This window comes from Erythrolamprus reginae, chromosome 2, assembly GCF_031021105.1.
Source record: "Erythrolamprus reginae isolate rEryReg1 chromosome 2, rEryReg1.hap1, whole genome shotgun sequence".
NCBI classification, from domain to species: Eukaryota; Metazoa; Chordata; class Lepidosauria; order Squamata; family Dipsadidae; genus Erythrolamprus; species Erythrolamprus reginae.
Window position 1 is genome coordinate 313,766,514 of NC_091951.1, and position 27,362 is coordinate 313,793,875.

Genomic DNA, 27,362 nt, shown 5'->3' on the forward strand with positions numbered 1-27,362 from the left:
ACTTGTGAAGAAAAAGAAGCAAGTTATACCCAGCAATACACTTACCTGTAATTGTGAGTGGCTATGAGCGATGTTTGGGGGTGTGTGTGTGTGTGGATTTTCTTCCCTTCAATAGGGAAAAAATAAGGTTTGCTGTTTGAGTGCATTGTTAGGAGTAAGGGCTGTTCTCATGCCTTGACACTGATAATAGCATAGCTACCGTCCTGTATACATATGTATAGTGTGTCATTGCAAATACCTCTGTGTGCCTTATGTCTGATGGTTTTTAGATTACTAAAGCAAGTTCTGTTGTGTTATCTCTTGAACATTCTGTACTACAACCAAGCATTAGTAAAAAGCTTAGTTCTCACTGTAGATTATATATATGTACATTGTCATTGTATACACAACACACAGAGAGAGAATTTTAACAAACAGCAATTTATAGCATGTTAGGAACCACAAAAATATTTTTATCTTGACATTAAAAGGGACTTGATAATACATTTATCTTTGCTTATCTAGGTATAGAATGGTGTTCTTTAAAAAAGCAACCAGAAACACTTGAGATGATTTCTGATTTAACAGGCCGTGGGTCTAAAATGCCCATTCATATACCGGTATGCATACCAAAACCTATTAAGTGGTCAAACTAATCAACTGATAGTAAAAAGGACAGTGATAGCGTGTTAAAAACATGCTTGAATACTCACCACCACGATGGCCCAAGGCTACAGCGAGATCCATAGAATTATATCCAGAATCAGTTTCTACAGTTGGATCAGCACCATGTTCTTTTAAAAAAGAAATTTATTTATTTATTAGATTTGTATGCCGCCCCTCTCCAAGGACTTGGAACAACATTTAGGAATATGTACATAAATGTTTAATCCACAAGTTCCCAAACTTAGTTCCCACCTTATTGGTCTTCTAGAAAGCTGTAAAGGCATGGCTTTTCCAACAGGCCTAGGACCATTGACCTTGGACGGAAGACTAGCGAGGTCAGCCTATGAATGTATGGATGGCTGAATTATTTTAAATTGAAATGTTTTATATTGATTCATGTTCTGGTTTGGTTCCTAGGGAGTTCCTAGGACAGTGATGATGATGATGATGATGATAATAATAATAATAATAATAATAATAATAATAATAATAATAATAATAATAATAATTTATTAGATTTATATGCTGTCCCTCTCCGAAGACTCGGATGATGGCGAACCTTTTTTAATCCGGGTGCAAAAGGATCATGGGCCCACACCCATAATTCAATGCCCAGAGAGGGCAAAAACTGCTTTCCCGCCCCCCCAGGGACCCTCTGGTGGCCAGAAATGGCATGTTACCCAACTTCTGGTGGGCCCAGTAGGCTTGTGTTTTGCCCTCCCCAGGCTCCAAAGGCTTCCCTGGAGCTGGGGGGGGGGAGTGTAAAAACAACTTCCTCCATCCCCCCAGAGGCTCTCTGGAAGCCAAAAACACCCTCCCAGAGCCTCTGAGCCAAAAATCAGTTGGCCAGCACACACATGCATGTTGGAGCTGAGCTAGGGCACCAGCTCAGGTGCCAGCAGATATGGCTCTGTGTGCCACCTGTGGCCCCCATCATTGTCCTAGGGAGTTGGGCGGGCATAGAAATATAAACAAACTAAAAAACAAACTTTCTTACTTCACAATGTCCTTAGGCCGTTCCAGTGTATACACTAACAGTTTCATTTATTTAGCAAAATACTCAACAGTCTCTCTCTGAGTTCACTACCACATACATGGTTAGGGCACTATATAAGTTTAATTTGTATTAATAATAATTACCTAAGAGTATTTTGACACATTTCACATGATTCCCATGGACAGCATAGAGCAAGGGAGTGCCGCCATTCTGAGGAAAAATGAAATAAAATGTAAAATTTCCTTTGCACAGCTCAATGATAAAACCTTTCCCTCCCAACATTATAATATATTTATCAGCAAAATATTATATGGTCCCAATGTATCTTTTCCTTATCAAATCACATCTATAAAGCAATAGAAAGGTGGATTTTTTTTTGTGAACTAGATTTTGGCTTGTACACACTAATTGGGTGGTTTTCCTATGGCTTGGCTGCAACTCAGCCTGATGACCAGGAAGCATTTGGGTGTCATGACCATATGGAATGTGGGAAGGAACTACAAACCACAGGTTGCCCTCAGATTCTGGGACAATAAGAAGAAGAAAGTGCTTGGGTATTAAAACAAGTCAAAGAGTTGCCATTTAAGTTGTGATTCAGCCTGAGGCTCCTCAGGGACCGGCTGGATCTCTGCCGGATCCATGCCCAGAGGAGGACAGTAAACAGGAGGGGGAGGACCAGGCAGACGGGGGAGAGGAACGTCAGGAAGAGGAGGAGGGAGAGCAGCCTGAGACCCCCGGGGGGGGGGGGGGGGCTCTCCCCAGCTAGTAGCCTGGATTCATTGGATGAAGACGCACAGGCTATAATAGACATGAGGCAGCGACGAGCAGCTCAAAGACGGGGCCAATTAGAAAGGTATTTCCATCCCTGAATTGGCAACAGCTGTGTTTGGGTGTGGTTCTCCTCAGCAGGGTTGAAAAGGCAGGCCCGCCCTTACAGTCTTGTGGAGAGTTATCAATTGGGAGTCCTGTGACCTTGCTTCGATTCTCGGCGTCTCTGATCTTGGCTTGTGGCCTAGAAGTCTGGAAGACTTGGGGGAGGCATGGGTTTTATTATCTCCAGCGTTGTTTTTGCCAGCAAGAATCCTGTTTTATTGCCTGGCCTTCGTGAAACCTCTGTGAAGCTTCATCATGTTCCTGTCTGTAAGAACAGTTTTTGTTACCTGTGTTTGCTTTGAATTATATAAACTGCCTTTGCTTTTTACCAGTGTGTCTGGATACTCTTTTTGGTTGGTGTTGGCGTCTGGGAATGTTGTAGAAGAAACCCACCATTACGTTAAAATGGTAGACCTTTGTCAACAAGCTTAACTTGATGGCAACCCAACTAACATAACTGCCATTTTGATTGGCATGAAGAGCCAAAACCCTGGGTTATACACTCAGAAACAAAAGAACAGAAACAAATAAAATAAAATAATAAGGACGTTCACCCTCTGTGAGGGACATAGGCAGTTTTAAAATGTGATAGATAGATAGACAGTCAAATAAGTGTAGTGTTACGTATTATGCCACCTGCCTGTCCTCTGGCAAACTTACCCAGTCATATTCATTCACGTCAACTCCACAATCTAGTAGCATCTTGACAATGTCTGTATATCCTTTGCTACATGCTAATGACAGTGCACTCTCTCGGCCTTTTCCCAAGATTTGAGGGTCTGCACCCTATCAGGAAAAACAGCATTGGTTTCATTAGCAAGATCCTTCATGTGTAAAATCCTTAGATCAATCAAATGGACTCTTAAGTCCAAGGGTCAAACCCCTATTACTGTATAACATATAGCCATTTGCTTCTTTAAAATGCGTACAACATCTCCAAACAGCCAAGGAATAATTTACTTGAATGAGCCGCTCTTTCTTTTTATAATAATAATAATAATTAATAATAATTTATTAGATTTGTATGCCGCCCCTCTCTGCAGACTCGGGGCGGCTCACAACAACAATAGTAACAATATAACAATGTAACAAATGTAATATTTTAAAAATATCTAAAATACCCGTCATTAAAACCATACAACACAAGCATACCATACTGTTCTGCCGGGCTCTATGGTATGAGTCTCCCGAACATTCAAGGGTACAAATTTCAGACACACACACACACACTTGAAAGTTCAAAAACAATGTTATCACAAAAATTCAAAAGAAACAAAGCACCCTTTTTGTATTGCAAAGAGCACTTGTCCCAAAACAACCTGGTAGTCTGTACAATCCCCTTAATCAGTCCTTAAGTACTTAGCTAGCAGCTGTGAAGGAACGTCACAGCCCTCTTTCTTCCACGAAGTGAAACACACCCACCTTCTTCTTCGTCCGAGGAAACTGCACTACCTGACTCTGTCAGCAATAAAACAGGCCTATGACATGTTGATGTTTCCCCTGCATCCACCTCCACATTCCTTGGGGCAGGAGCTGGGCCAGAGCCAACCACAACACCATACATAAAACTATATAAGCCTGGGGGAGATATCTCAATTCCCCCATGCCTGGCGATACAGGTGGGTCTTAAGCAATTTACAGTTTAAAATAATTGCTTCTAAAATCTGGCCCTTCAGACAGTTTTTCTTTATAATAACCTTTACACTCCTAAAGAATAATCACATACCTTCACTCATTATATTTCCTACTATCCCTCTTTTAAAACAGGAACACAAAACAATAGTTTAAATACTGATGAATCTATCATTTAATATGATTTTGGGGAAAAGGTTTTGTTTGTTCCAATGAAAGTATTAGAGATAAGACATACCAAAATAGAGAAATGGGCAAATAACAAACTGGACATGAAATTATATCTATAAATGGAAACACACAGTACTTAATAAGTGACTAACGTAGCACCACTTATAACTGCAGATCAAAACACTTTAAGCTCTACTGATGTTACCTACTTGCCTTAAAGAGTCCCATGCCCACAAAAGCCTGATGGTCCTAAACCTTGTTTCCCAGATGTGCTCTGAGTCTTTAAGCCACCATCTGTTTCGGGGCAGCAGCTTGATAGTTTCTGCTGCCACCATCTTATTGTGGCAACAGCAGCTTGGGTCATGTTTACAAGCAGCTTGCAAATATACATCTATCACAATGTCCTACCTATCAATGAATACTTCACCCTCAACTGCAATAAGACATGAGAGGACAATGGATTCAAACTCAATATACAGTAAACCAGTCCAAACTTGATTGCAGAAAATACAACTTTAGCAATTGAGTGATCAATGCCTGGAATGCACTGCCTAACTTTGTGGTTTCTTCCCCAAACCTTTAACCTTAGACTGTCTACAGTCAACCTCACCCCATTCCTAAGAGGCCTGTAAGAGGCGTGCATACGCGTATCTTTGTGCCTACCGTCCCTCACTTACTGTCCTATTGTCCAAATTTACCTGTACCTACTTTGCTTATGTTTATGATTATACCAATACCTACCATCTTGTACATGTTTTTGATAAATGAATGAATGAATGAATGAATGAAATTCAAAAGAAAATATACCATCCTAGACAGGTAACAAGGTTCCTACAAATTAAAAAATCCTCTGCCCAAAAATATTACAGGCAAGGAGAAGGTTCAAAATATTACAGACCACCAAAAAATTATAAAGGAAAAAAAATCTGTTTATAAAATCCAAATGGTCCTTTTGTTCAATTTCCTGCACTTCTCCAGATGTTTGAAGATCCAAATATGGATCGTAGGCTGCTGAGGAAGATAGACATGCAATTTTACACCCAGCCTATCTCTTTAAACTTTTTTTCTGCCTTCAGAAAAAAACCCCATTTACTATACTCAACAGGAAAAGTTAGGGAATTTTGTTCTGTACTAGACAAGGAAGCCATTTTTACTCACAGCGATGTGGCTTGTGAATCTGAAGGCTGCATTCACCACATTTGCATATTCATTTCTCAGTTTTTTGTATTTTCTACTAGTACTGATACTTCTTTAACAATTTATGTTCAGATGGAAAGAAACATCTGTGTGTAGCATCACTAGGCATATATAAAGTACAATACAATTTCACTTACATTTTGGAGTAGAAATTCTACTACTGCGATTTGCCCGTGAGCTGCAGCCCACATTAGAGGAGTAAAGCCTTCTTCATCCATATGATTGATAACATTTTCTGTTCAACAAAACATGCAAATGAGTTGGCTTTTCACTTATTCTGCCCCCAAATTACCCAAGCTGCTGCCAAAACCTGCATCCCATTCATAGCACTTTGGAGGCTGCAAAATACGTTCTGCATCTACATTTGGCTCAAGGTTCAGCCATGTCTGAGCTACATAGTCAGTCTGACATGTTAAAACATCTTTTTCTGTTTTTCTTTCTTTTTAGTCTAAATAACTTATGCTTTAATCAGATAAAAAAATATTCTTATGTATTCCTACAGCAGTTCTATAACACAAAAAATCCTACGGATTTCTTGGTGAAATTGAAAATATAAACATTCCAAATCGTTATTGTTTAAACTCATTAAATAGTCATCAAAAAGGTGTAGAGATTGATCTCAGAAGTAAGAAACAAATTTATCTGTGACAACACTACAATTTAAGCAATGTTATAGGAAATTTTGTAAGAACCAAATGTCATAAACAGCTTGTACAATACAAGCAAAACTCTTATTAAACAGCGTGTTCCCTTGTTCATGTCATATGGTTCACCAAGATTACAGGATACCTTGTATAATAATTTCATAGTATTATAAAAGGTTTGCTAATAAATGCATTTTCCCAAGAAGAAAAAAATGTAGAGGCCCCATAATGTTAAGACTATCTACCGCTTTTAAATCTTTCAGTATTTGAAGCAACGCTGATATAAAATGGTTTGACATTATTAATTGAACTCAAATGATTTTTCAAAGCAACTGTAGAAAAAAAATGGATGCAAGGAAGGAAACTTTTTTTTTTAAAAAAAGAGCCCCGTACAGAACACCGCTAATACCATATTATCTCTGCTAAAAAACTGACAAAAATCTAGAAATCAATTCTTACCTTGCTCTATACGTGTAGCTAAATACAACATTTCTCCCTGAGCTGCCAGCTGATGAACAGACAGAGCTGCAAAGGCAACAACAGAAAACCATATAACAGTTCAGTAAATAACCAAATTTGGTGGATAATCAGGAATCCACAGCCACATAAATTAGGCTTATACTACAAATTGTACTAAGATATGGTTTGTTTTTAATTACATTTATTATACTATTTCACTTAGGTTCACACACTGAACTATAACCAAACCCCACCAATCCTCACAGTAATATGGTATATGAAGCTAGTCACAGGGGTGAGATACTGGTAGAAGCACATGTATTAAAGAAGCGAGAGTGTCCCTTTGATATTAATTAAATTAATATAAATTAAAGATTAATTCACTTTAATGACTGCACTGGTTGCCGATTGGTTTCCGGACACAATTCAAAGTGTTGATAATGACCTATAAAGCCCTACATGGCATTGGACCAGACTACTTACGGGACCGCCTTCTGCCTCATAAATCCCTGCAGCCGATTAGGTCCCACAGAGTTGGTCTTCTCCAGGTCCCATCAACCAATGTCGTTATGACGGGGCCTAGGGGAAGAGCCTTCTCTGTAGGGGCCCCGACCCTCTGGAACCAGCTCCACCCAGAGATTCGTACTGCTCCCACCCTCCTCGCCTTCCGCAATAGTCTTAATCTATGTCGCCAGGCTTGGGGCAATTAGACCTTGCTCCTCTGACCAATAAATGTGATGTGTGGTGTGATTGGATTGAATTGTCTGACTGAGTGTTATATAGGGTTTTTAGTTGTACTTTTTTAATATATTAGATTTGTTCTACCTGCTTTGTTTTATACTTATTTTGTGAGCCGCCCCGAGTTTTCGGAGAGGGACGGCATACAAATCTAATAAATTGAATTGAATTGAATTAATAATCTTTCAGTTATAAAGCAATATGGCTGTATCTTTCATTGCTGTAAAGCAAAATGGCTGCACAAGCCTTACAATACAACTTTCCTGAGTAAAGCATGTGTGGAATTCTTATGCTCTCAGTTCGGTGGTTTACTTGCAAATATTTTATTATCCAACTACATAGCACAGATGATGTACACTGTTTGCTGTGTATTTCTGTGCATGTATGCCTGACCATAGAAATAGCAACAAATTGGAGAAATGTACTTTATGGTAGTATATTAATGCCAGAAAGGTTTCTTAAATGTAATCACACTAATTCCTCCTAATTATTTATATAGATCTATTCTGAATATAACTAAGTCAGGGTTTAACTCGGCTGCCTTATCTTAATACTAAGCAGGACACTGTTACATTTCAGACTATACTTGTACAGATGCTGTTAAAATTGATGTGGCTTTCTTGAAGTATACATTATTCTCTGCTACTTAAAAGAAGATACAATACCATTGGGCCTCTGCAGATCAAGCATTTACAGTGATCCCTCGTTTTTCATGGGGGATGCGTTCCAAGACCACCCGTGAAAAATGAATTTCCGTAAAGTAGAGAAAAGATATTTTTTTATGTATTTAACAAGTATTTGGACTTTTAAAACCCACCCTTTGCATTAAAGTCATTCCATAATGTTTCTCAGCTGGAACTACATGTGATATCCTATCAGTTTCTTTAATAGAGTACAGTAGTTCTGTAGAACTTTATGAATTTTTAATGGATTTAAAATTTTCAATGGATTTATTATTAATAATAATAATATTATTATTATTATTTATTAGATTTGTATGCAGCCCCTCTCCATTTAATGGATTTAAGCCCCCTTTGAAAACCTGTGAAGTAGCGAGTCCGCAAAAGATGAACCGTGAAGTAGCAAGGGATTACTGTATTTTAAAGAAGCTTCTTCATTTGGTTAAGTTGTCTAGAACAGTGTTTCCCAACCTTGGCAACTTGGAGATATCTGGACTTCAAGTCCCAGAATTCCCCAGCCAGCATTCACTGGCTGGGGAATTCTGGGAGTTGAAGTCCAAATGTCTTCAAGTTGCCAAGGTTGGGAAACACTGGTCTAGAACAATAATAAAGCAGTCCTTAAAAAATAAGTCTAATAATTGGAACATTCTACTGACATTCATTGTTATTGACTTACCTCCTTTCATCCAGTTTCAGCAACCAATTAGCACAAGAAAATAAAATTCTGGCTCTGCCCCTCTCAGCAATTTGCCTCCTTGAAGTTTTAGCTTTACTTCAATTTAGCACAGTGGGTCTTCCTACAGCCTCAATCAGCTGCTGGTCGGGAGGCTGATAATCAGTTGCTTGTGCTAATCAGGCTCTGAGCTGTTTGCAGCAAGGAGGTAAATTGCTGGGAGGCAGAGGCCAAAGGGTCAGGGTGGCTGGGGCTACATTTGATGTACAGTGATACCTTGTCTTACAAACTTAATTGGTTCTGGGATGAGGTTCTTAAGGTGAAAAGTTTGTAAGACAAAACAATGTTTCCCATAGGAATCAATGGAAAAGCGATTAATGCGTGCAAGCCCAAAATTCACCCCTTTTGCCAGCCGAAGTTCCCGTTTTTGTGCTGCTGGGATTCCCCTGAGGCTCCCCTCCATGGGAAACCCCACTTCCGGACTTCTGTGTTTTTGTGATGCTGCAGGGGAATCCCAGCATTGCAAAAACGAGCACTTCGCTGGCAATGGAAGTCCAGGGGTGGGGTTTCCCAATGAAGGGAGCATCAGTGAAATTGCAGCATCACAAAAGCACCGAAGTCCTCGAAACCCCACCTCTGGACCTCTGTGTTTTTGCGATGCTGCGATTTCACTGAGGCTCCCCTCGCTGGGAAACCCCACCTCCGGACTTCCATGTTTTTATGATGCTGCAGGGGAATCCAAGCAGCGCAAAAATGGGTGGTTCGCTGGCAACAGAAGTCCGGAGGCGGGGCATCCCAGCAGCAGCGGTGGGTTTGTAAGGTGAAAATAGTTTGTAAGAAGAGGCAAAAAAAATCTTAAACTCCGGGTTTGTATCTCGAAAAGTTTGTATGACGAAGCGTTTGTAAGACGAGGTATCGCTGTATAGGATGCACCCAAGTTTTCATCCCCTTTTTGGGGATAAAAAGGTGTGTCTTATGGTGTATATATTTTCTTCAATTTGTAAAGCAAATTGGGTTGCTCCGGAGGACTTCTGTATGAATATGTATTTCGGGAACTGTTCCCAAACTTATGCTTTCTACAGAGAAACACGTACAGTTTACGAGCAAAGGTGTTGTAGAAACTTCATTTCCTCTGTGCTTGTTAGTTAAGGTAGTTGACTGCTTGATAGGTGAAAAATGTTTAGTAGTTGATGGCGTATAGACGTGTCTCACTTGAATCCCAGGAGAAGGAGAAGTGTGGATATTGCACTCAGCTAGGTAAAAAAATATATATATATTTTCATAATGTATGAATGTCATATGGGAGAACAGTATTTTATTGTACAAAGCAATATGGTTGTTTCATGCTTTATTCAGATATAACACCAGTTGTTTTCCTAAAAACAGCACCAAAGGACAGAGCTTATCCTCAGTTCAACATTTGCATAGTTAGGAGGATGACATGTAAATTGCTAAATAAATCATAGACTCAGACAGCTGAAGGCAATTGAGAATATTATGTAAGCAACCTTCATAATATGCCTGATGAAACATAACCCATTAAAATATTTTTGGATGCTAGCTTTTCACAATATTCTATTTTTTTAATATATATATATATATATATACATATTAAAAACAGTAAAACAGAACATTGTATATTCTACTTGAGGTTACACTTGTGAGATGTCTGTTATATGACAGTACAACAAATATCCCCTTCCCTTCCCCCTCCCCAACTGTATCTTCTAGAGTTTATATTTTGTAAGTTCACAGTCATTAGTATCAGCGTAGTTATACACTTAATATTGATAATAATAATAGTAATAAAAGTAACAAGAATCTATCAACAAATAAAGTATTGTTAACCTATATTTAAAGATATTGTTTATGTTTTCTTTTACTTTTTATTTTGATATTATGTACAGCTATTCTTTTTTCGATTTTCAACCCAGTTATAAAAATCTTTCCATGTGTCTTTATCTCGTGTTTGATTATTGTTTTTAAGTTTTTGTGTTAGTGTATCATATTCTGCACAATCGAGTATTTTTTTAATCATGTCTCTTTCCGTTGGTATATCTTCTTTCTTCCAATTTTGTGCTATAGTAATCCTGACTGCCATAATTAAGTGTTGTATTAAATAATAATCTTTTCTGATTTTCATATCTATAATACCTAGTAGGAAGATCTCTGGTTTGAGTTGCTGTTTAACTTTAGTGATTTCGTGTATCCACTTTCTGATTTTATTCTATATTTTTTTAATTTTGGGACAAGTCCACCACATGTGGAAAAAAGGTTCCATTGGTGTTGGAGCATCTCCAACAATTTGGTTTTAATTTAGGGTAAATTTGGGCCAGTCTTGATGGTGATATATGCCACATGTAGAACATTTTATGATGTTTTCTTTGTATGCTATTGATTTAGTTTTTTTGAATTTTTTTCCCCATACTGTCTCCCATTGGTCAATGTATATATTGTGCCCGATGTTTCTTGCCCAACTAGTCATATTCCCTTTCACCAATTCTACTTCCATTTCATAATGTATTAAGAAGTTATATATTTTGGTTATAAAAAAAATTTTCTCCTCCTAATATCAATTTATCAAGATTTGTGTCCTTTCTTGTATCCCTACACAATATTCATAATATTCTAATTACCGTATCTGATCGAAAGGAATATTTAAGCAGGTTTCTGGTCATAATGGGATGAAGATGGCATTGATCACACTCATGGATGGCCTGTAGTGGCAGTAGGATGGAGCCATCCTAGCACTTTTTAACCTCTCAGCATTCTTCAATAGTACCAGTCATAGTGTTCTTCTGGACCTACTCTGGGAATTGGGGGTGGATGGCATTGGGCTGTGTTGGTTCTCTTCCTTCCTTGGGAGGTTGGTTTCAGCTGGTGTTAATAAGGGGGAGAAGTTCAATCTTTAGTTCCTACTTGTGCAATGCTTCAGGGCTTTGTTCTTTCCACCCTCTTGTTTATAATCTGCATGAAACTGGTGGATGAGTCAGCAGTTTGGGATGAGGTACAGTAGTCCCTCACCTATCGCTGGTGTTACGTTCCAGACCTGGCCGCGATAGGTGAAATCCGCGATGGGGAATTTATCGACTGATAGTACTTATTTAAGTATTTATATTGTAATTGTTTGGTAAGTTTTCATTGTTTTAAGTGTTTATAAACCCTTCCCACACAGTATTTATTTTAGATACAGTATTTAAATACAGTATTTACAATTTTAGATTTATTTTTTTGAAAAACCTGCCGATCGAGTTCGGCGGGCTGTTTAAATCTGCCAATCGACTTCCTCAGAAACCCGCGATGAAGTGAAGCCGCAGTAGGTGAAGCGCGGTATAGCGAGGGACTACTGTATCATCAATATGACTGGGCCCACAAGCGTATGCAAGGACCTGTTTTATACCAGTAGTTAATATAGTCATTATAATAGATGCTTTATTCTCAGCTGTCATATATTTTAATGTTTGCATCATTTTAACTGTTATTTAAATATTGTTTCCCCTCCCAGAGTGAGATGGACAGTCATATGAAATAAATATTACTCTCTTTAGTAGCTTGAATTGGACTGACCCAATCATAACAGAAAACAGAAGGATCTTTTATTTTATTCCTAATTATTATTTATGTAACCAAATACTAAGTAGATCCATAAACGTGAAAGATTCAGATTACATATAAGAATAGCAGAAAATGATATTTTTTTCTACAAAAGTGAAAAATAGAAGGAAATAATATTAGATATACTGTACTTGCTGTCTTGAGTCATTTATCAAAATAATGCTAAATAAATAAATAACAGAACATAAATGAAAACAGAAAAAAATTTTTGGGTCAGATAAAATGAAACTTCAAACCAAATTTAACTCATTATTTATAAAAATATATATATACAATGTTCAACTGCATTCATATATTCATTTCCTTTGATAGCATTATTGATTTTTTTTAAAAAAAAACTGACCTTTAAATAATACTGAAGCCACTTCAAGGTCAGAGTTCACTTGATCTTGAATATTTTTGCTATCTTCTTCATTCAAGGACTTGACAAATCGAGAACACACATTCATATCAAATCTATTGGGCAAGATGAATTTCATTCCCATAGCAACACTCTGAGGTGGTCCTTCCTCCACACTGGAGTCAAGGTGATGTTCAACTTTAATATCTGGCATGTGAGACAAGCTAAAAGTGCCAGTACAGTCTTCCACAATTAGCTGGGTATCAGCATCTAGATTGGTTGAAGACTCCATGATCTGAATTTCAATGATGTAATCTGTTTCTCAAGGTATTTGATGTACTGTATTCTCTTTTTCAGTTATTAGTGTTTGAGATTTCTAATCTATAGCTGGAAACAAAATATCAGTAAATTAGAACATTGTAACACTGATTCAGTTTACTCTGAAAAAAACAGCAATCACCACTATAAACTAATTAATTCTGAATAGTGCAGAATATTCTTTATCTTAACAACTAATTAATTCTGAAGTACAGTGGTACCTCGAGATACGAGTTTAATTCGTTCCGGACCTGGGCTCTTAAGTCGAGCAGCTCTTATCTCGAACGACTTTTCCCCATAGGAATTAATGTAAATAATTTTAATTGGTTCCAGCCCTCAAAGAACTCACAAAGTTAGTCTAAATTATGCAGAAAGACATGTTTTTAATGAAGAAATGTACATGTACATATAAATGAATAATGAAGTTTCTTTCACTTAACTTGTAAACTTTCTTAAACTTTTAAATTTACATATGTTCAACTTCTCTGCCACCCAATCCTGTAGGACAGAGGTCCCCAACCCTTTTTGCACCAGGGACCGGCTTTAAGCGATCAAGAGAGGAATGGGTGAATGAATGGACGGAGGGTGGGAAGGAAGGAAGGAAAGAGGGAAGGGACAGGAACAGAGGAAGGAAGCAAGGAAACTTATGAAAGGGGAGAGTAAGAGAGGAATGAGTGAAGGGAGGGAGGGAGGGAAGAAGGTGGGAAGGAGAAAGAAAAGAAGAAATAGAGGAAGGGAAGGTAAAAGAGAGAAAGAAAAAGAGCAAGAAAGAAAGAAAGAAAGAAAGAAAGAAAGAAAGAAAGAAAGAAAGAAAGAAAGGGGGAAGGGACAGGAACAGAGGAAGGAAGCAAGGAAACTTATGAAAGGGGAGAGTAAGAGAGGAATGAGTGAAGGGAGGGAGGGAGGGAAGAAGGTGGGAAGGAGAAAGAAAAGAAGAAATAGAGGAAGGGAAGGTAAAAGAGAGAAAGAAAAAGAGCAAGAAAGAAAGAAAGAAAGAAAGAAAGAAAGAAAGAAAGAAAGGGGGAAGGGACAGGAACAGAGGAAGGAAGCAAGGAAACTTATGAAAGGGGAGAGTAAGAGAGGAATGAGTGAAGGGAGGGAGGGAAGAAGGTGGGAAGGAGAAAGAAAAGAAGAAATAGAGGAAGGGAAGGTAAAAGAGAGAAAGAAAAAGAGCAAGAAAGAAAGCTGCAAGCACCCCCCCGAGCCCCCCAGGCCGGCTGCAACCTTTTAAAACACGCGCGCCGCTTCGCAGCTGTCTCCTGAAGCCGAACGCGGAAGTTAGCGTTTGGCTTCAGGAGACAGCTCCTTGGCGCTTGTATCTCGAATTTGGGCTTGTAAGTAGAACAAAAATATCTCTCCCCTCCCAGCTCTTATCTCGAGTTGCTCTTAAGTAGAGCAGCTCTTATGTCGGGGTTCCACTGTAGTGCAGAATATTCTCCACCAAGAAAACCGCAAGATAGCCTCTAAAATTTATATACTGAATTCTACTCAAATCAGATTTTTACTGTTATAAGGGAATCATCTCCTGATATAAGTTTTAAAAATGGAGAAGGACCTCTTTTCATAAACAGCAATTGATGATTTCACATCGAGCTACATATTAAATATCCATGGCAGAGTACTTTGTGGACTTCTCTTTGCCAGTTTTGCTGCTATAGCATTACCGAGTTCACTATGGGCAGGGATAATGGCATAATGCAGGAATAGGCAAAGTTGGTTCTTCTATGACATGTGGACTTCAACTCCCATAATTCCTGAGCTAGCATGACTGGCTTAGGAATTCTGGGAGTTGAAGTCCACATGTTATAGAAGAACCAACTTTGCCTATACCTGGGTTAATGCATCCTGAACATGACATATATTTTGGATAAAAATTACATTTAAATTCCACTTTGGAAACCATTCCATTCCATTCAGTACTTTTGGGGGAAAACATGTAAACAAAGACAGCTAATAGAACATACATGGAACATCACATTTCATAATATCAACAATACTTATATACCACTTCATAGTGTTTTACGGTCTTCCCTAAGTGGTTTACAGAGTCAGCTTATTTCCCCAACAATCTGGGTCATTATCTTATCTCATAGTATTTTCTTTTATTCAGGAAGGCTCTCCCTAAATTGCAACACAAACCCAGTAAAGGTAGTCCTTGGCTTACAACAATTCATTTAGTGTCCATTTAAAGTTACAACAGCACTGCAAAAACCTGACTTATGACCATTTTTCACACTTATGACAATTGCGGCAGTTCCATGGTCAGATGATTTACATTCAGACGTTTGACAACTGACCCACCTTTATGACGGTTGCATTGTCCTGGAATCATTAATATACTATTGATTTTCTCATCATCCCCATCATCCATCTCCTCCCACTGGTGACTGTAACTTTGTTGCTTGTATCCTTACAATTTTTATTGACTAGTGCCCAATATGATTTGATTGCTTATATGTACCCAGACTATCATTAAGTGTTGTACCTTATGATTCTTGACAAACTTGTATTTTATGTACACTGAGAGCATATGCACTGTTCCGCCGGGCTCTCTGATAGGAGCCTCCCGAAAATTCAAGGGTACAAATTTCAGACACACACATGTTTGAAAATTCAAAACAATGTTCTTTATCAAAAAATTCAAAATAAACAAAGCACTCTTTTTGTATTGCAAAGAGCACTCCTCCCAAAACAACCTGGTAGTCTGTACAATTTCCCTTAAGCAGTCATTAAGTACTTAGCTAGCAGCTGTGAAGAAACTTCACACCCCTTCTTCTTCCAATGAAGTGAGACAGACAGACAGACAGACACACACACACACACACACACACATGTTGCTCTGCTTTGTTTTCAAAGGCGTGAAAAAGCAACCAAGTCCAGAAGACACAGGATTCCTGACGAACTGTGATCAGATATTCTTCCACAACAGCCAAACCCACATGCTATTTATAGCAGCAGCCCTAATTACTGGAGCCCCACCCAAGCACAGGTGGCCTCACTTATTTGCTGTAATATGTTCTTACTTCGTCTCTTCTACACATAATTCTGCGCTTGATCTGAATCAATGGAAGATAAGGGAGATTGACTGCCTGGGCTGTGTGCCAAGCCTCCCTCTGCCGAGTCACTCCCACCTTCTTCTTCGTCCGAGGAAACTAAACTCTGAATTGATTCTGTCGGCAATAACACAGGTCTGTGACATGTTGAAGTTTCCCCTGCATCCACCTCCCCACTCCCTGGGGCAGGAGCTGCGCCAGAGCCAACCACAACATGCACCAAGACAAATTCCTTGTGTGTCCAATCACACTTGGCCAATAAAATTCAATTCAATTCAATTCTATCATGTGATCCCCTTTTGCGACCTTCCAACAAGCAAAGTCAAGGAGGAAACCAGATTCACTTAACAACTGTACTACTAATTTCTCACTGAACAACATAAATTTGCACCTCAGTTGTGGTCTTAAGTTAAAGACTGCCTGTATTTCTTTCCAATGGACACTTCCTAATGTGATTTTATTGCTTATTTGTACCCAGACAATCGTTCAGTGTTATACCTTATGATTAAGAACCCAGGGTGGCACAGTGGTTAGAGTGCAGCATTTCAGGCTACTTCAGCTAACTGCTAGCTGTAGTTCAGCAGTTCAAATCTCACCACCGGCTCAAGGTTGACTCATCCTTCCATCCTTCCCAGGTGGGTAAAATGAGGACCCAGATTGTTGGGGGCAATATGCTGATTCTGTAAACCACTTAGAGAGGAGCTGTAAAAGCACTATGAAGCAGTACATAAGTCTAAACGCTATTGCTATTGCTATTGCTATTCTTGACAAATTTTTATTTTATGTACACTGAGAGCATATGTATCAAGATAAATTCCTTGTGTGCCCAATCACACTTGGCCAGTACCTTACCAATCATTTTGCCTCCTGGACATAAACTGTTTCAACTCCTACCCTCAAAACGTCGCTATAGAGCAATGCACACCAAGTCAACTAGACACAAGAACATTTTTCCCCGAACGCCATCATTCTGCTAAACAAATAATTTCCTCAACACTGTCAAACTACTGTATTTACTAAGTTTCCACTACTATTACTACTAGTTTTTTCTCATCATCCCTATCTCACACATTTCCTCCCATTAATGACTGTATGACTGTAAGTTGTTGCTTGTATCCTTACGATTTATATTAATATTGTTTCCTCATGGCTTCTTTGACCCCTTTGACAATCATTAAGTGTTGTACCTCATGATTCTTGACAAATGTATATTCTGCTTTATCAGGGGGTCCAGAGGGAAAGCATTTTGAAATTCCCTGATAATTCTCTGACATTTCCCTGTAACTTGTGATCTAATTAAAGCGCGGTCGTAGATGATGTCATACCAAACGGCTAAGCTGTGGAAAAATATCGGTAGCTGAGGAAGCAAGTTATGCTCATTTTTGCTTGATTCTGCCAGGCAGCACGATCCGTTTTTAAAAAATGATTTTTTTTTAATAGTTTGTTTTTCCCCCCTGATTTATTTCATTTTTTTCACGAATTTCCTGATAATTCTCTGATATTTCCCGAACGACCAATTTCCTTGATTTCTCTGTTTTCCAGATTTGCTGGACACCCTGTTTATGTACACTGAGAGCACACACCATATGCCGCCACAGAGAAGGCTCTTCCCATGGGCCCCGCCAGACAACATTGTTTAGTCAACGGGACCCAGACAAGGCCAACTCTGTGGGACCTAATCGGTTACTGGGATTCGTGCAGCAGAAGGCGGTCCCGGACGTATTCTGGTCCAATGCCATGGTCCGATGCCAGGAAAGTGAGCACAAGAACAAGGGCCCCCAATCTGAGGTTGGTTGGGGAAAAGATCAGAAGCAACGGGAGAAATTATTATTTTACTGAAAGAGTAGATGCTTGGAACAAACTTCCAGCAGACCTGGTTGGTAAATCCCCAGTAACTGAATTTAAACATGCCTGGGATAAACGTATATCCATCCTAAGATAAAATACAGGAAATAGTATAAGGGCAGACTAGATGGACCAGGAGGTCTTTTTCTGCTGTCAATCTTCTATGTTTCTATTCTATTCCTATTCTATGCTAATGTTATTGTCTGTTGCCACATGAATGCCACGATGACAACCAATTTAAACCAAGATGATTCCAGTCCATGGACTCTAAAGCAGAGGTCTCCAAACTTGACAACTTTAAGACTTGTGGACTTCAACTCCCAGAATTCTCCAGCCAGCATAGCTGGCTGGAGAATTCTGGGAGTCGAAGTCCACAAGTCTTAAAGTTGCCTAGTTTGGAAACGCCTGCTCTAAAGTGACGGCTCCACAAGGAGACCTCCCCTGCACAACCAGCATCCTGCAGAAGGACCAATCTCACCTTCGCAGACCCGCAGGTTTCCTTAAGCCGACCCGGGTCTCTCCGACCTAACCTTCGCCACTAGAGATCCCTCTACGTACGGCGCAGGGAGTACGTCAACCGTCTCCGGCTTCACTTCCACAGGTGGCCGAATTCCTTTTCTCCCGTCTCGACATCTTTCGACTCCATTGTCTCGCTTCCGTTCTCCCCGCTGCAACACCAAGCAACGGCTGTTGTGATTCCGTCCCATGACATCATTTCCGTCGAAGCACAACAGGAGACACAGAAACAGGGGGGCTGCTACGGTGACCCGTCATCCGGGCTTGCAAGCCACCAGAAGGCCACGAGAGGGCAATACGCGGCGGCGGGTACCTTTGCTGCCCTCTCGTGGCGTCCTGGAGGTTGGCAGCTCAGGAAAGGCTCAAACCGAGACGAGGAAGAGACTCTCTTTAAGTCCGTTCCGACCGTGGCAACTTTAAGAGTTGGAGGTTTCAACTCCCAAAGGAGGAACTATGGGAATTGAAGTCCACAAGTCTCAACAGTTGTCAAGCTTGGTCTGCTGCACCCTTCTGCCTCTCCCGCCAATGAGAAAAGCGCTCACTTGCTGCCGGCCCGGCGCAGAGAGGCGGCGCGGTGTGATGACGTAGTTCTGAGCCGCTTAAGCTGGGCTGCGATGGCGGCTCCCTCGGAGGCAGCGTGAGCGTGAAGAACCGAAGGTCCAGGTAACTGTGGGCTGATTGCAGGGGGACGGATGGGGAACGGGACTCCCGGAGATACGAAAGGCCTTCAGCCTCTGGGTATTTTGAGCCTCAATTACTCCTCTCCTCTCTTTAATGGGGAGACTGTAGTGTTTCAGTGGCAAGGAAGGCAGACCGGCAACAGCAGCTGCTTTCCCCACCTTGCCGTCTCCTTTGCAGAAAATGCCGCACAAGGCCATCAGATTAGATTAAACGCTTCTTTGCTTGCCTTCATTGTTGTGCAGGTTGTCCTGGAAAGCCTTCAAGTGAATTCTGAAAGCAGCGCTCTTCCACGTTTGCTATGCCATAAGTATTTGCGGCAGTGTTGCTTCTGAATAAAGTTCCTTGGCATTTATTTATTTGTCTTCCTTCCTCCCTCCCTCCCTCCCATGTTGTTTCTGAATAAAGTTCCTTGGCATTTATTTATTTTTCTCCCTCCTTCCTTCCTTCCTTCCTTCCCATGTTGTTTCTGAATAAAGTTCCTTGGCATTCATTTATTTATTTGCCTTTCTTTCTTTCTTTCTTTCTTTCTTTCTTTCTTTCTTTCTCTCCTTCCTTCTTTTTTTCTTTCTTTTTTTCTTTCTTATGTTGCTTCTGAATAACGTTCTCCATTGGCAATAATGTAATAAGAAAAAAGTGCCTCATTTTATTTGGTGCCCACCTGATAAATTTTAAAATGGAAAAAGTGGGTGGCCAGTATTGAGCTTAAAACCCTGTATGGTTGTAAACACTGTTTATGAAGTCTGAATGGATCAGCTATAAATTGCCATTTGCAAATTGACTAGGTGTGTAGTAGTTATTGAGACTTTTGCTCATATCTCTCTTTGGAGTTTGTAACTATTGACTTCAAGGAAAAATCTAAACCTTCAGTTGACTTAGAAGAATTTGGGCAGATTTTCTAGTTCGGATTTTAAAAAAACCTCAACGGAAAAATTATTATTATTATTATTATTATTATTATTATTATTGTTATTATTATTATTCATTGGATTTGTATGCTGCCCCTCTCCGCAGGATAACAAAAATTGGAATGTACTCTGTAGATCTGGTTGTCTAACTCCCTGTTCAAGCAGGAAATCCTCTCTCATTTCTGATATATCTGTCCTTAGAAAAAGAATACTTGTTTCAGATGGTGTAACAAATATACTGCTAAAAAAAATTAAAATAAAGGGAACACTCAAATAACACATCCTAGATCTGAATGAATGAAATATTCTCATTGAATACTTTGTTCTGTGCAAAGTTGAATGTGCACAACAGCATGTGAAATTGATTGTCAATCAGTTTTGCTTCCTAAGTGGACAGTTTGATTTCACAGAGGTTTGATTTACTTGGAATTATATTGTGTTGTTTAAGTGTTCCCTTTATTTTTTTTGAGCAGTTTATACTGTAGATTGCTGTAGATTACCACCTCCTATTTAAAAATGAATGAAACAGGCTAATCTTCAATAGTAATTTGAATTCTAAGATTTATTTTGGGCATTTGAATTTTAGATAAAAGAAGGTGAGAGAATTGTATCCTTACTTGTTTTGCTATTTTAAACAATCTGTTTGCTTTTTTTTTTTAAAGGTTGCATCTAGAAAACTATCCTTATGAAGTTTATGGGTAGAAGATTGCTTTCTGCTCCTGGAGAAATTTCATTTAAGAAACAATGGCAAATTACAAGCCCGTAATAGTTCAGACATTTCCAAAGCTTGGAGAAAAAATTACAAAGGATACTTTGTATTGGAAGAATTATAAGGTACACATTTTGTACTTAATTATAGAAATTGAAACTGATATAGTCAATTCTTTGTAAATATTACCTGATTTTATTTTTTTTTAAGTGAAAAAAGAAAAATGGCAAATTTTGTATATCACTTTTGCCCTCTCCCATTTGTGAGTGAAGCTTGATTTGATGAATCCTCAGTTTAGCTAACTTTAGAGTCAATGGAACAGATTCCATCCAAACATCCCCCATAAAGGCCAGACAAGTTGGATGCATTCCAGAGTAGTCTGGGCAAGATGGTTGAAGTTATAGTAATTTAACCTACATTTTACAAAACTACAGCAATCATGCAAAATATGTTGAGAGCTAGTTTGGATTGAAGGCAAACCTTTTTTTTACTTGGGTGCCAAAAGGGCATGCACACATGCAATAGTGCTCACACACACACCCATAATGCAATGCCCTCACCCCCAAGCATGTGCGCACAACTGGCCTCCATGTATAGGCACACAGACTTCACTGAATCCTCTGGACTTCTGGTAGGTCAGTTGGGTTGTTTTTCACATTCCCCAGGCTTCAGGAATGCCTCCAGAGCCTGTGGATGGTGAAAAACAGGCCCAATGGACCTACCAGTGTTTCTGAAGCCTGGGGAGTGTGAAAAATGGCCCAATGGGCCTAACTTCCAGTTGGCCCATTGGGCCCATTTTTTTCCTCCACAGGCTCCGGTGGCTTTCCTGAAGCCTGAGGAGGGTGAAAATGGCCTCCCCCTGCCCTCCAGAAGGCCAAAAATCAGCTGGCCAGTGCCCACATGTGGGCACTAGAGCAGACAGAGTAACGACTTGTGTGCCTTCAGATATGGCTCTGCCTGCCACTTGTGGCACAGTGCCATAGGTTTGCCATCATGGGTCTAGTGGTTAAGGTACTGGGCTGGAAATCAGGAGAGTGTAAGTTCTAGTCCTGCTTTAGGTATGAAAACTAGCTGGGTGACTTTGGGCCAGTCACAATTTTTCAATACACAAGATCAGCCTTGGCTGTCAATTCCTATCTCAAGCAACTACACGGTTGATCTGGAAAAAAAGGAACCGGGCACTTGAAGGCAAATGATAGGAAGAAAAAAATCAAAATGAAAGTACTACACAAATAAAGTAAATAATTGTGAAGAAACTATTATTTTATTAAATTTGGGAGTAATTGACATCCCCCCCCAATGAGCTATTAAAATGAAGTTTCACTGTATATCTCTCCCTGTTAACAGTTTATGATGTTGCAATGCTGTGAATAAAAACATTCCACTTTTAAACTTAAAAAAGATTGTCACTTTTCTCTTTCAGTCTTTTGTAAATAGTTTTCTTATAACATTGTCTTAGAAATTATAATAATGATTAACCTTGTGCCTCCTTTGTTCAGACTCCCATTCAGATAAAGGAATTTGGTGCAGTGAATAATATACACTTTTCTCCAGCTCCTCCGTATAATTATGCTGTAACAGCCTCATCAAGGGTAAGATTTTAAGTTACCGTAAGTTTTTGCTTTAAAATATCTCTGTTTTTTTCACACTCTCATTCTACTTTATAGTGAATTCCTGCAAATTCATTTCTTGTACCATCATATTTTTACTGCAGTAGAATAAATATGTCCATTTGCTGAAGCACATAAAACCATGCATAGGTCTCTTGCATGGAAAGGGCTTTTATAATCCTTTAATTCTTCTTCTGGTGCATATTTTTACTTAGATTGCTCCTTCCACTTTTATTTTCTTTTATAGCCGCTAGGTTGCCACAGAGAACTGTTTCCTATTTGCTAAATTCTTCCCTTCCTGATGTGTAGGTTTATACACCAGCTCCCAGCTCATCTTGATTTCTGCTCTTTTTATCCGGATACCTTCGGAACCGCCTTCTGCCGCACGAATCCAAGCGACCGATAAGGTCCCACAGAGTTGGCCTTCTCTGGGTCCCGTTGACTAAGCAATGTTGTCTGGTGGGCCCCAGGGGAAGAGCCTTCTCTGTGGCGGCCCCGGCCCTCTGGAATCAACTCCCCCCAGAGATTAGAACAGCCCCCACCCTCCTTGCCTATTTGCAAGTTACTTAAGACCCACCTTTGTCACCAGGCATGGAGTAACTGAGATACCCTGAGCACAGATAGTTTTATGAAAGGTATGATTGTATTGAATGGTTCTTAATGATGGGCTTTTTAAATGTTTTGTTTCTTTTTAAATATTGGATTTGTATATTGTTATAATAATAATAATGTATTAGATTTATATTCCGCCCCTCTCCTAAGACTCAGGGCGGCTCACAACAATAATAAAAACAATATTATAGCGAAACAAATCTAATATTAAAAAAGAAGCATATAAAACCCTATCATATTTAAAAACCAAACAACACATACATACCAAGCATAAAATGTAAAGAGCCTGGGGGAAAGGTGTCTCAACTCCCCCGTGCCTGGCGGTATAGATGATCGTTGTGAGCCTCTCTGAGTCTCCGGAAAGGTGCAGCATACAAATCTAATTAATAATAATAATAATAATAATAATAATAATAATAATAATAATAACAACAACAACAACAACAATTATGATCATCATCATCATCATCACCGCCTTTATTTTTCATTGAACTTTCCATTGATTGATGGGTCCTCTGAACACTTAGGAAGTGCCCCCCATCCTCCCACCCATGGTTCTTCTTGGCTGCTTCACAGTAGTTATCAGAAAGTTGGAACCACTATTTTCAGAACTTAATGTTTTAAGCAGCTGCTTTACTAGAAGCATGATTGCCATCCCATGCCCCTACTGCATCTCTTTCTTTCTCTGGGACTATTTTCTACAGCTGCAGTGGAGACAGCAAATATTCACTCAATTTTCAAAGGAGATAAAATCATTCTCAGTTCTTTTGAGGAGCTCAGAGATCCACAGATAGAATTAGGGAATGATAGTTTCCTTCCCGCTCAAGGGACTAACCAGTTATCCCCTGCTCGTATTTCTATACATTGTGGCAAACCCACAATGAAATTGGGGTTAAAAATCTATCTCATAATTACATACGGTATTTCTCCATTTTTGTATGCCATTACAAATTTTATCACAGTCCCTTGTTTCTATTCCCTACCCATTTGTACCAATTGCTCCAAATCTCATAATATTGATTAATCTTAATTAAATTTTGTTCCAGGGAAAGGTTTTGTAGCCAGTTGTGGAAAACTGAAATAGTATTCATTGGATTCATAAGTCATAACAAACTAGTTTGATCAAGAAGGAAAATAATACTTCATTGGCTATTTAGGAGAAGGCACATGTAACATTCAGGATCCCTATGCTCATCTCTTGTGAGCATAGGGATCCTGAATGTTTGGTATCTGTGATACCAAACAATGGTTTATCAATAAAAGTGAGCCTCTTATGTATATCTGAAAGAGAACTGGTTTGTTTGCTTATTTATTTATTTAATTGGACTTGTATGCCGCCCCTCTACGTGGACTTGTGGCGGCTCACAACATATACCAAAATACATAACAATAGTTTGTCCAATTAATATACTAAAAACAATTCTTAGATTTCCAATTTAAAAACATTCATTCACATTCATACAGTAATCATGCTAACAACATTTCGTTGGACAGGGGAAGGTCTAATGTCCCAGGCCTAATGGCAAAGATACGTTTTTAGACTCTTTAGGAAGGCAAGGAGGGTGTGGGAAGTGCGAATCTCCAGGGGGAGTTGATTCCAGAGGGCCGGAGACCCCACAGAGAAGGCTCTTCCCCTAGGTCCTGCCAGCCAACATTGTTTGGTCAACGGGAGACCAACTCTGTGGGACCTCACCGGTCGCTGGGATTCATGCGGCAGAAGGCGGTCTCAGAGATAGTCTGGTCCTAAAGTATGGTTCTTGAGAAAAGAGGTTTTCTGTGGATCATTGGTCTCAAACTCAAATTGTCATGGTGGCTATTTGAGGGAAACTTCATTAGTCCAAAGGCCAGAATTTCATATCTTTCTGTAAGTGTACATAGTGCACCAAAAATGAAGAAAATATAGAGGATCATAGCAAGTTGTTAAACAAATTTATTAAAGAAAACATTGCTACAAACCGCAGTTATTTTTGGCCATTACACATTTGCCACAGAGGACATACGGATATCTCTGTAACGAAGGTCAGAAGGTCATGGTTATTGACCGGTGTAGAACATATGGAGGATGATTCTTGCAACAACTGAGATCATAAGCAAGAAAGCTTCAGTGTCATTCTGAATGCAAATTTGTGCATTTTATGTTTTAGATTCACATATATGGGCGATATTCACAAGAGCCAATCAAAACATTTTCTCGCTTCAAAGATGTAGCTTATTGTGCTACCTATCGAGAGGATGGGCAGCTGCTTGTTGCTGGCAGTGAAGAAGGCAGGATTCGGATCTTTGACATTGGTGGGAGAGCACCATTAAGGCAATTTGAAGGCCACTCCAAGTAAGTATGGGAACATGACTGTACCTGATTCATTGCCTAATAGTTTCAATCTACAATTGTATTTTGGAGTAATTGCAATTTCAGATGTGAGAAAACAAGTTTGAATCATCTATTTTCTCAGCTAATTAACAAATGCGTTAATTATGTTGCAAATATATTTACAAGCAATAGGTTATCATTGTTTTATCAATTGTTGTGTCTCTATTAATGTCATTAGTCACAGTGCATTGATTTAAAAATGCTTTGTGTATAATTGTGATGGAAAATGTAGTTTTTTGGCCTATAATTTGCACATAATTGTTTAAGTTTGCATCAGATCTGACTTTGTTTAATTGTGACAGATAACTTTATTAATAATTTGGGTTTTAATTAATGTTACTGAAAATATTAACAACCTGAAAATGTTCAACTATTGACCCAAGCAGTATTTTCATAGCTATATGTTTTAAAATGTGGCTAGATTTAGTCTCTTTTTAGAATAGTACAGAATTTTAAAATATGAATTGTTGAATATATTTAATTTGCTAATTAAAGTTTCATTGGTTTAGTTTATTTGCAGATCTTATAAGGTGCTCAAATCTGAAGTAATTATGATTGGCCTTTAAGCTGCATATAATATTCTGTTTAGTATATTATGCTTAATCCAGAATAACTGGATCATTATTGTTACCTTGATGGATGAACCGAGCCATTTTATTTATATTCACTTTGTGAATTAGGTGTACAGCTTTCCTCTATTATTTTCTTAGATCTTTAATATATTGTTCTCAAGTCTTGCATTTATTTTTTAAAATGATAGATGAATTCAGACTCAGACTTTAAATATCTCAGTTGATCTTCAAGTAATTCAGAAACCGTGCTAATCAGTACTATGAATACTGAGTGTTTTATGCTTTGAAGGGCATGTATTGACTATAGCAAAAATTGAGATGGCTTTATATTTATTGTTTTTTGTTGTGATTTATAGAGCAGTACATGTTGTAGGCTTTCTGTCTGACAAGTACCGAATAATGTCTGGAGCAGATGATTACACAACACGGGTCTGGGATGTTTCAACCTCATCTGAAATAGCATGCTACAAAGAGCACACAGATTATATAAGATGTGGCTGTGCTAGTAAACTGAACGCAGATCTTTTTGTAACAGGTTTGTGATTAACCTTACATTCACTGGTGACAAAACGACTTCCTGAATGATGTTTTCATTTCTCTACCATTACAATATTTTCCTAATTAAACATTTCTTAGTTATTTATGTTCAAATATATTGATTTTCCTGATTCAACTTGGTTTTCTGCTCTTTTTTTTTTAAGAATGACTTAATTATAATAGTAGATTCAAAAATTCTGCAGACATTTTAGAATAAGACGAATCCTTAGATGGCACATTTGACCTCAGATTATATGACACTTTATGACGAAAACTTGGTTATTGTTGAGTTTGTTTTATAGATGTTTGTAAGACATTAGACATTGTAAAACAGACGATAAAAGGAAATTCTTGACATGTATTTTTCAGAGTATAAGACACTCCTTTTTCCTCCCTAAAAGAGGCTGAAAATTTGGGTGCGTCTTATACTTAGAATGTAGGGGGTTTTTTTGCTTTCCCCCCCTCGCCCTAACTAGGTGTTGACAAGCTTCCTATTCCCTCCAAAGAAGATTTTTCCCAGCCCTAAGTCTTTGCAGGCTTGTTTTCATTCCTACTCTCTCTGAAAAAGGCTTTTTCAGCCCTAACAATGCTAACGATCTTCCTGGCTTGCAGCATTTAGTTTTATTCCTACTCCCTCCAAAGCAGTTTTTCCTGCCCTAAGTCTTAGCAGACTGCTTTCATTCCTATCTCTCTGAAAATGGCTTTCTCAGCCCTAACCTAGGGATAAAATAATGTGCTGAAGCTCAACAGACTAAGGACACTAGCCAGATGAATACCTGGTAAGCAGATTCTTTTCCCTTTTTCCTCCCCAAAACTAAGGTGCCTCTTATACTCCGAAAAATGGGGTAATTCATTTAGTGGCTGGTTACAATAGCACTGGGGGGAAAAAACCTAATGAATGGTTTTCACACTACTGTTGCAACATCTCCACGGTCACATGATCAAAATTTAGGTGCCTGGCAACTTGGATTA

General features: G+C 38.9%; 2 protein-coding genes across 3 annotated transcripts in view; one reads left to right on the forward strand and one right to left on the reverse strand.

Moving 5' to 3' along the window:
* The window catches only part of ANKRA2 (ankyrin repeat family A member 2), a 20,775-nt gene extending 1,819 nt beyond the window's left edge, over positions 1–18,956 (reverse strand). The window contains exons 1-8 of one of the 2 annotated variants that reach the window (XM_070743146.1): positions 18,359–18,956; positions 12,668–13,051; positions 9,804–9,962; positions 6,619–6,684; positions 5,653–5,750; positions 3,176–3,301; positions 1,786–1,852; positions 693–773 (exon numbers count right to left, since the gene is read on the reverse strand). In XM_070743146.1, the coding sequence (XP_070599247.1) occupies positions 693–773; positions 1,786–1,852; positions 3,176–3,301; positions 5,653–5,750; positions 6,619–6,684; positions 9,804–9,962; positions 12,668–12,956 (886 nt within the window). In that variant the 5' untranslated portion in view covers positions 12,957–13,051; positions 18,359–18,956. The remainder of the gene's footprint in view (positions 1–692; positions 774–1,785; positions 1,853–3,175; positions 3,302–5,652; positions 5,751–6,618; positions 6,685–9,803; positions 9,963–12,667; positions 13,052–18,358) is intronic. The other variant, XM_070743147.1, reaches the window with a different exon arrangement.
* The window catches only part of UTP15 (UTP15 small subunit processome component), a 20,470-nt gene continuing 11,695 nt past the window's right edge, over positions 18,588–27,362 (forward strand). The window contains exons 1-5 of the mRNA XM_070743145.1: positions 18,588–19,059; positions 20,645–20,816; positions 22,191–22,283; positions 25,058–25,242; positions 26,210–26,388. Of these exons, the coding sequence (XP_070599246.1) occupies positions 20,727–20,816; positions 22,191–22,283; positions 25,058–25,242; positions 26,210–26,388 (547 nt within the window). The 5' untranslated portion in view covers positions 18,588–19,059; positions 20,645–20,726. The remainder of the gene's footprint in view (positions 19,060–20,644; positions 20,817–22,190; positions 22,284–25,057; positions 25,243–26,209; positions 26,389–27,362) is intronic.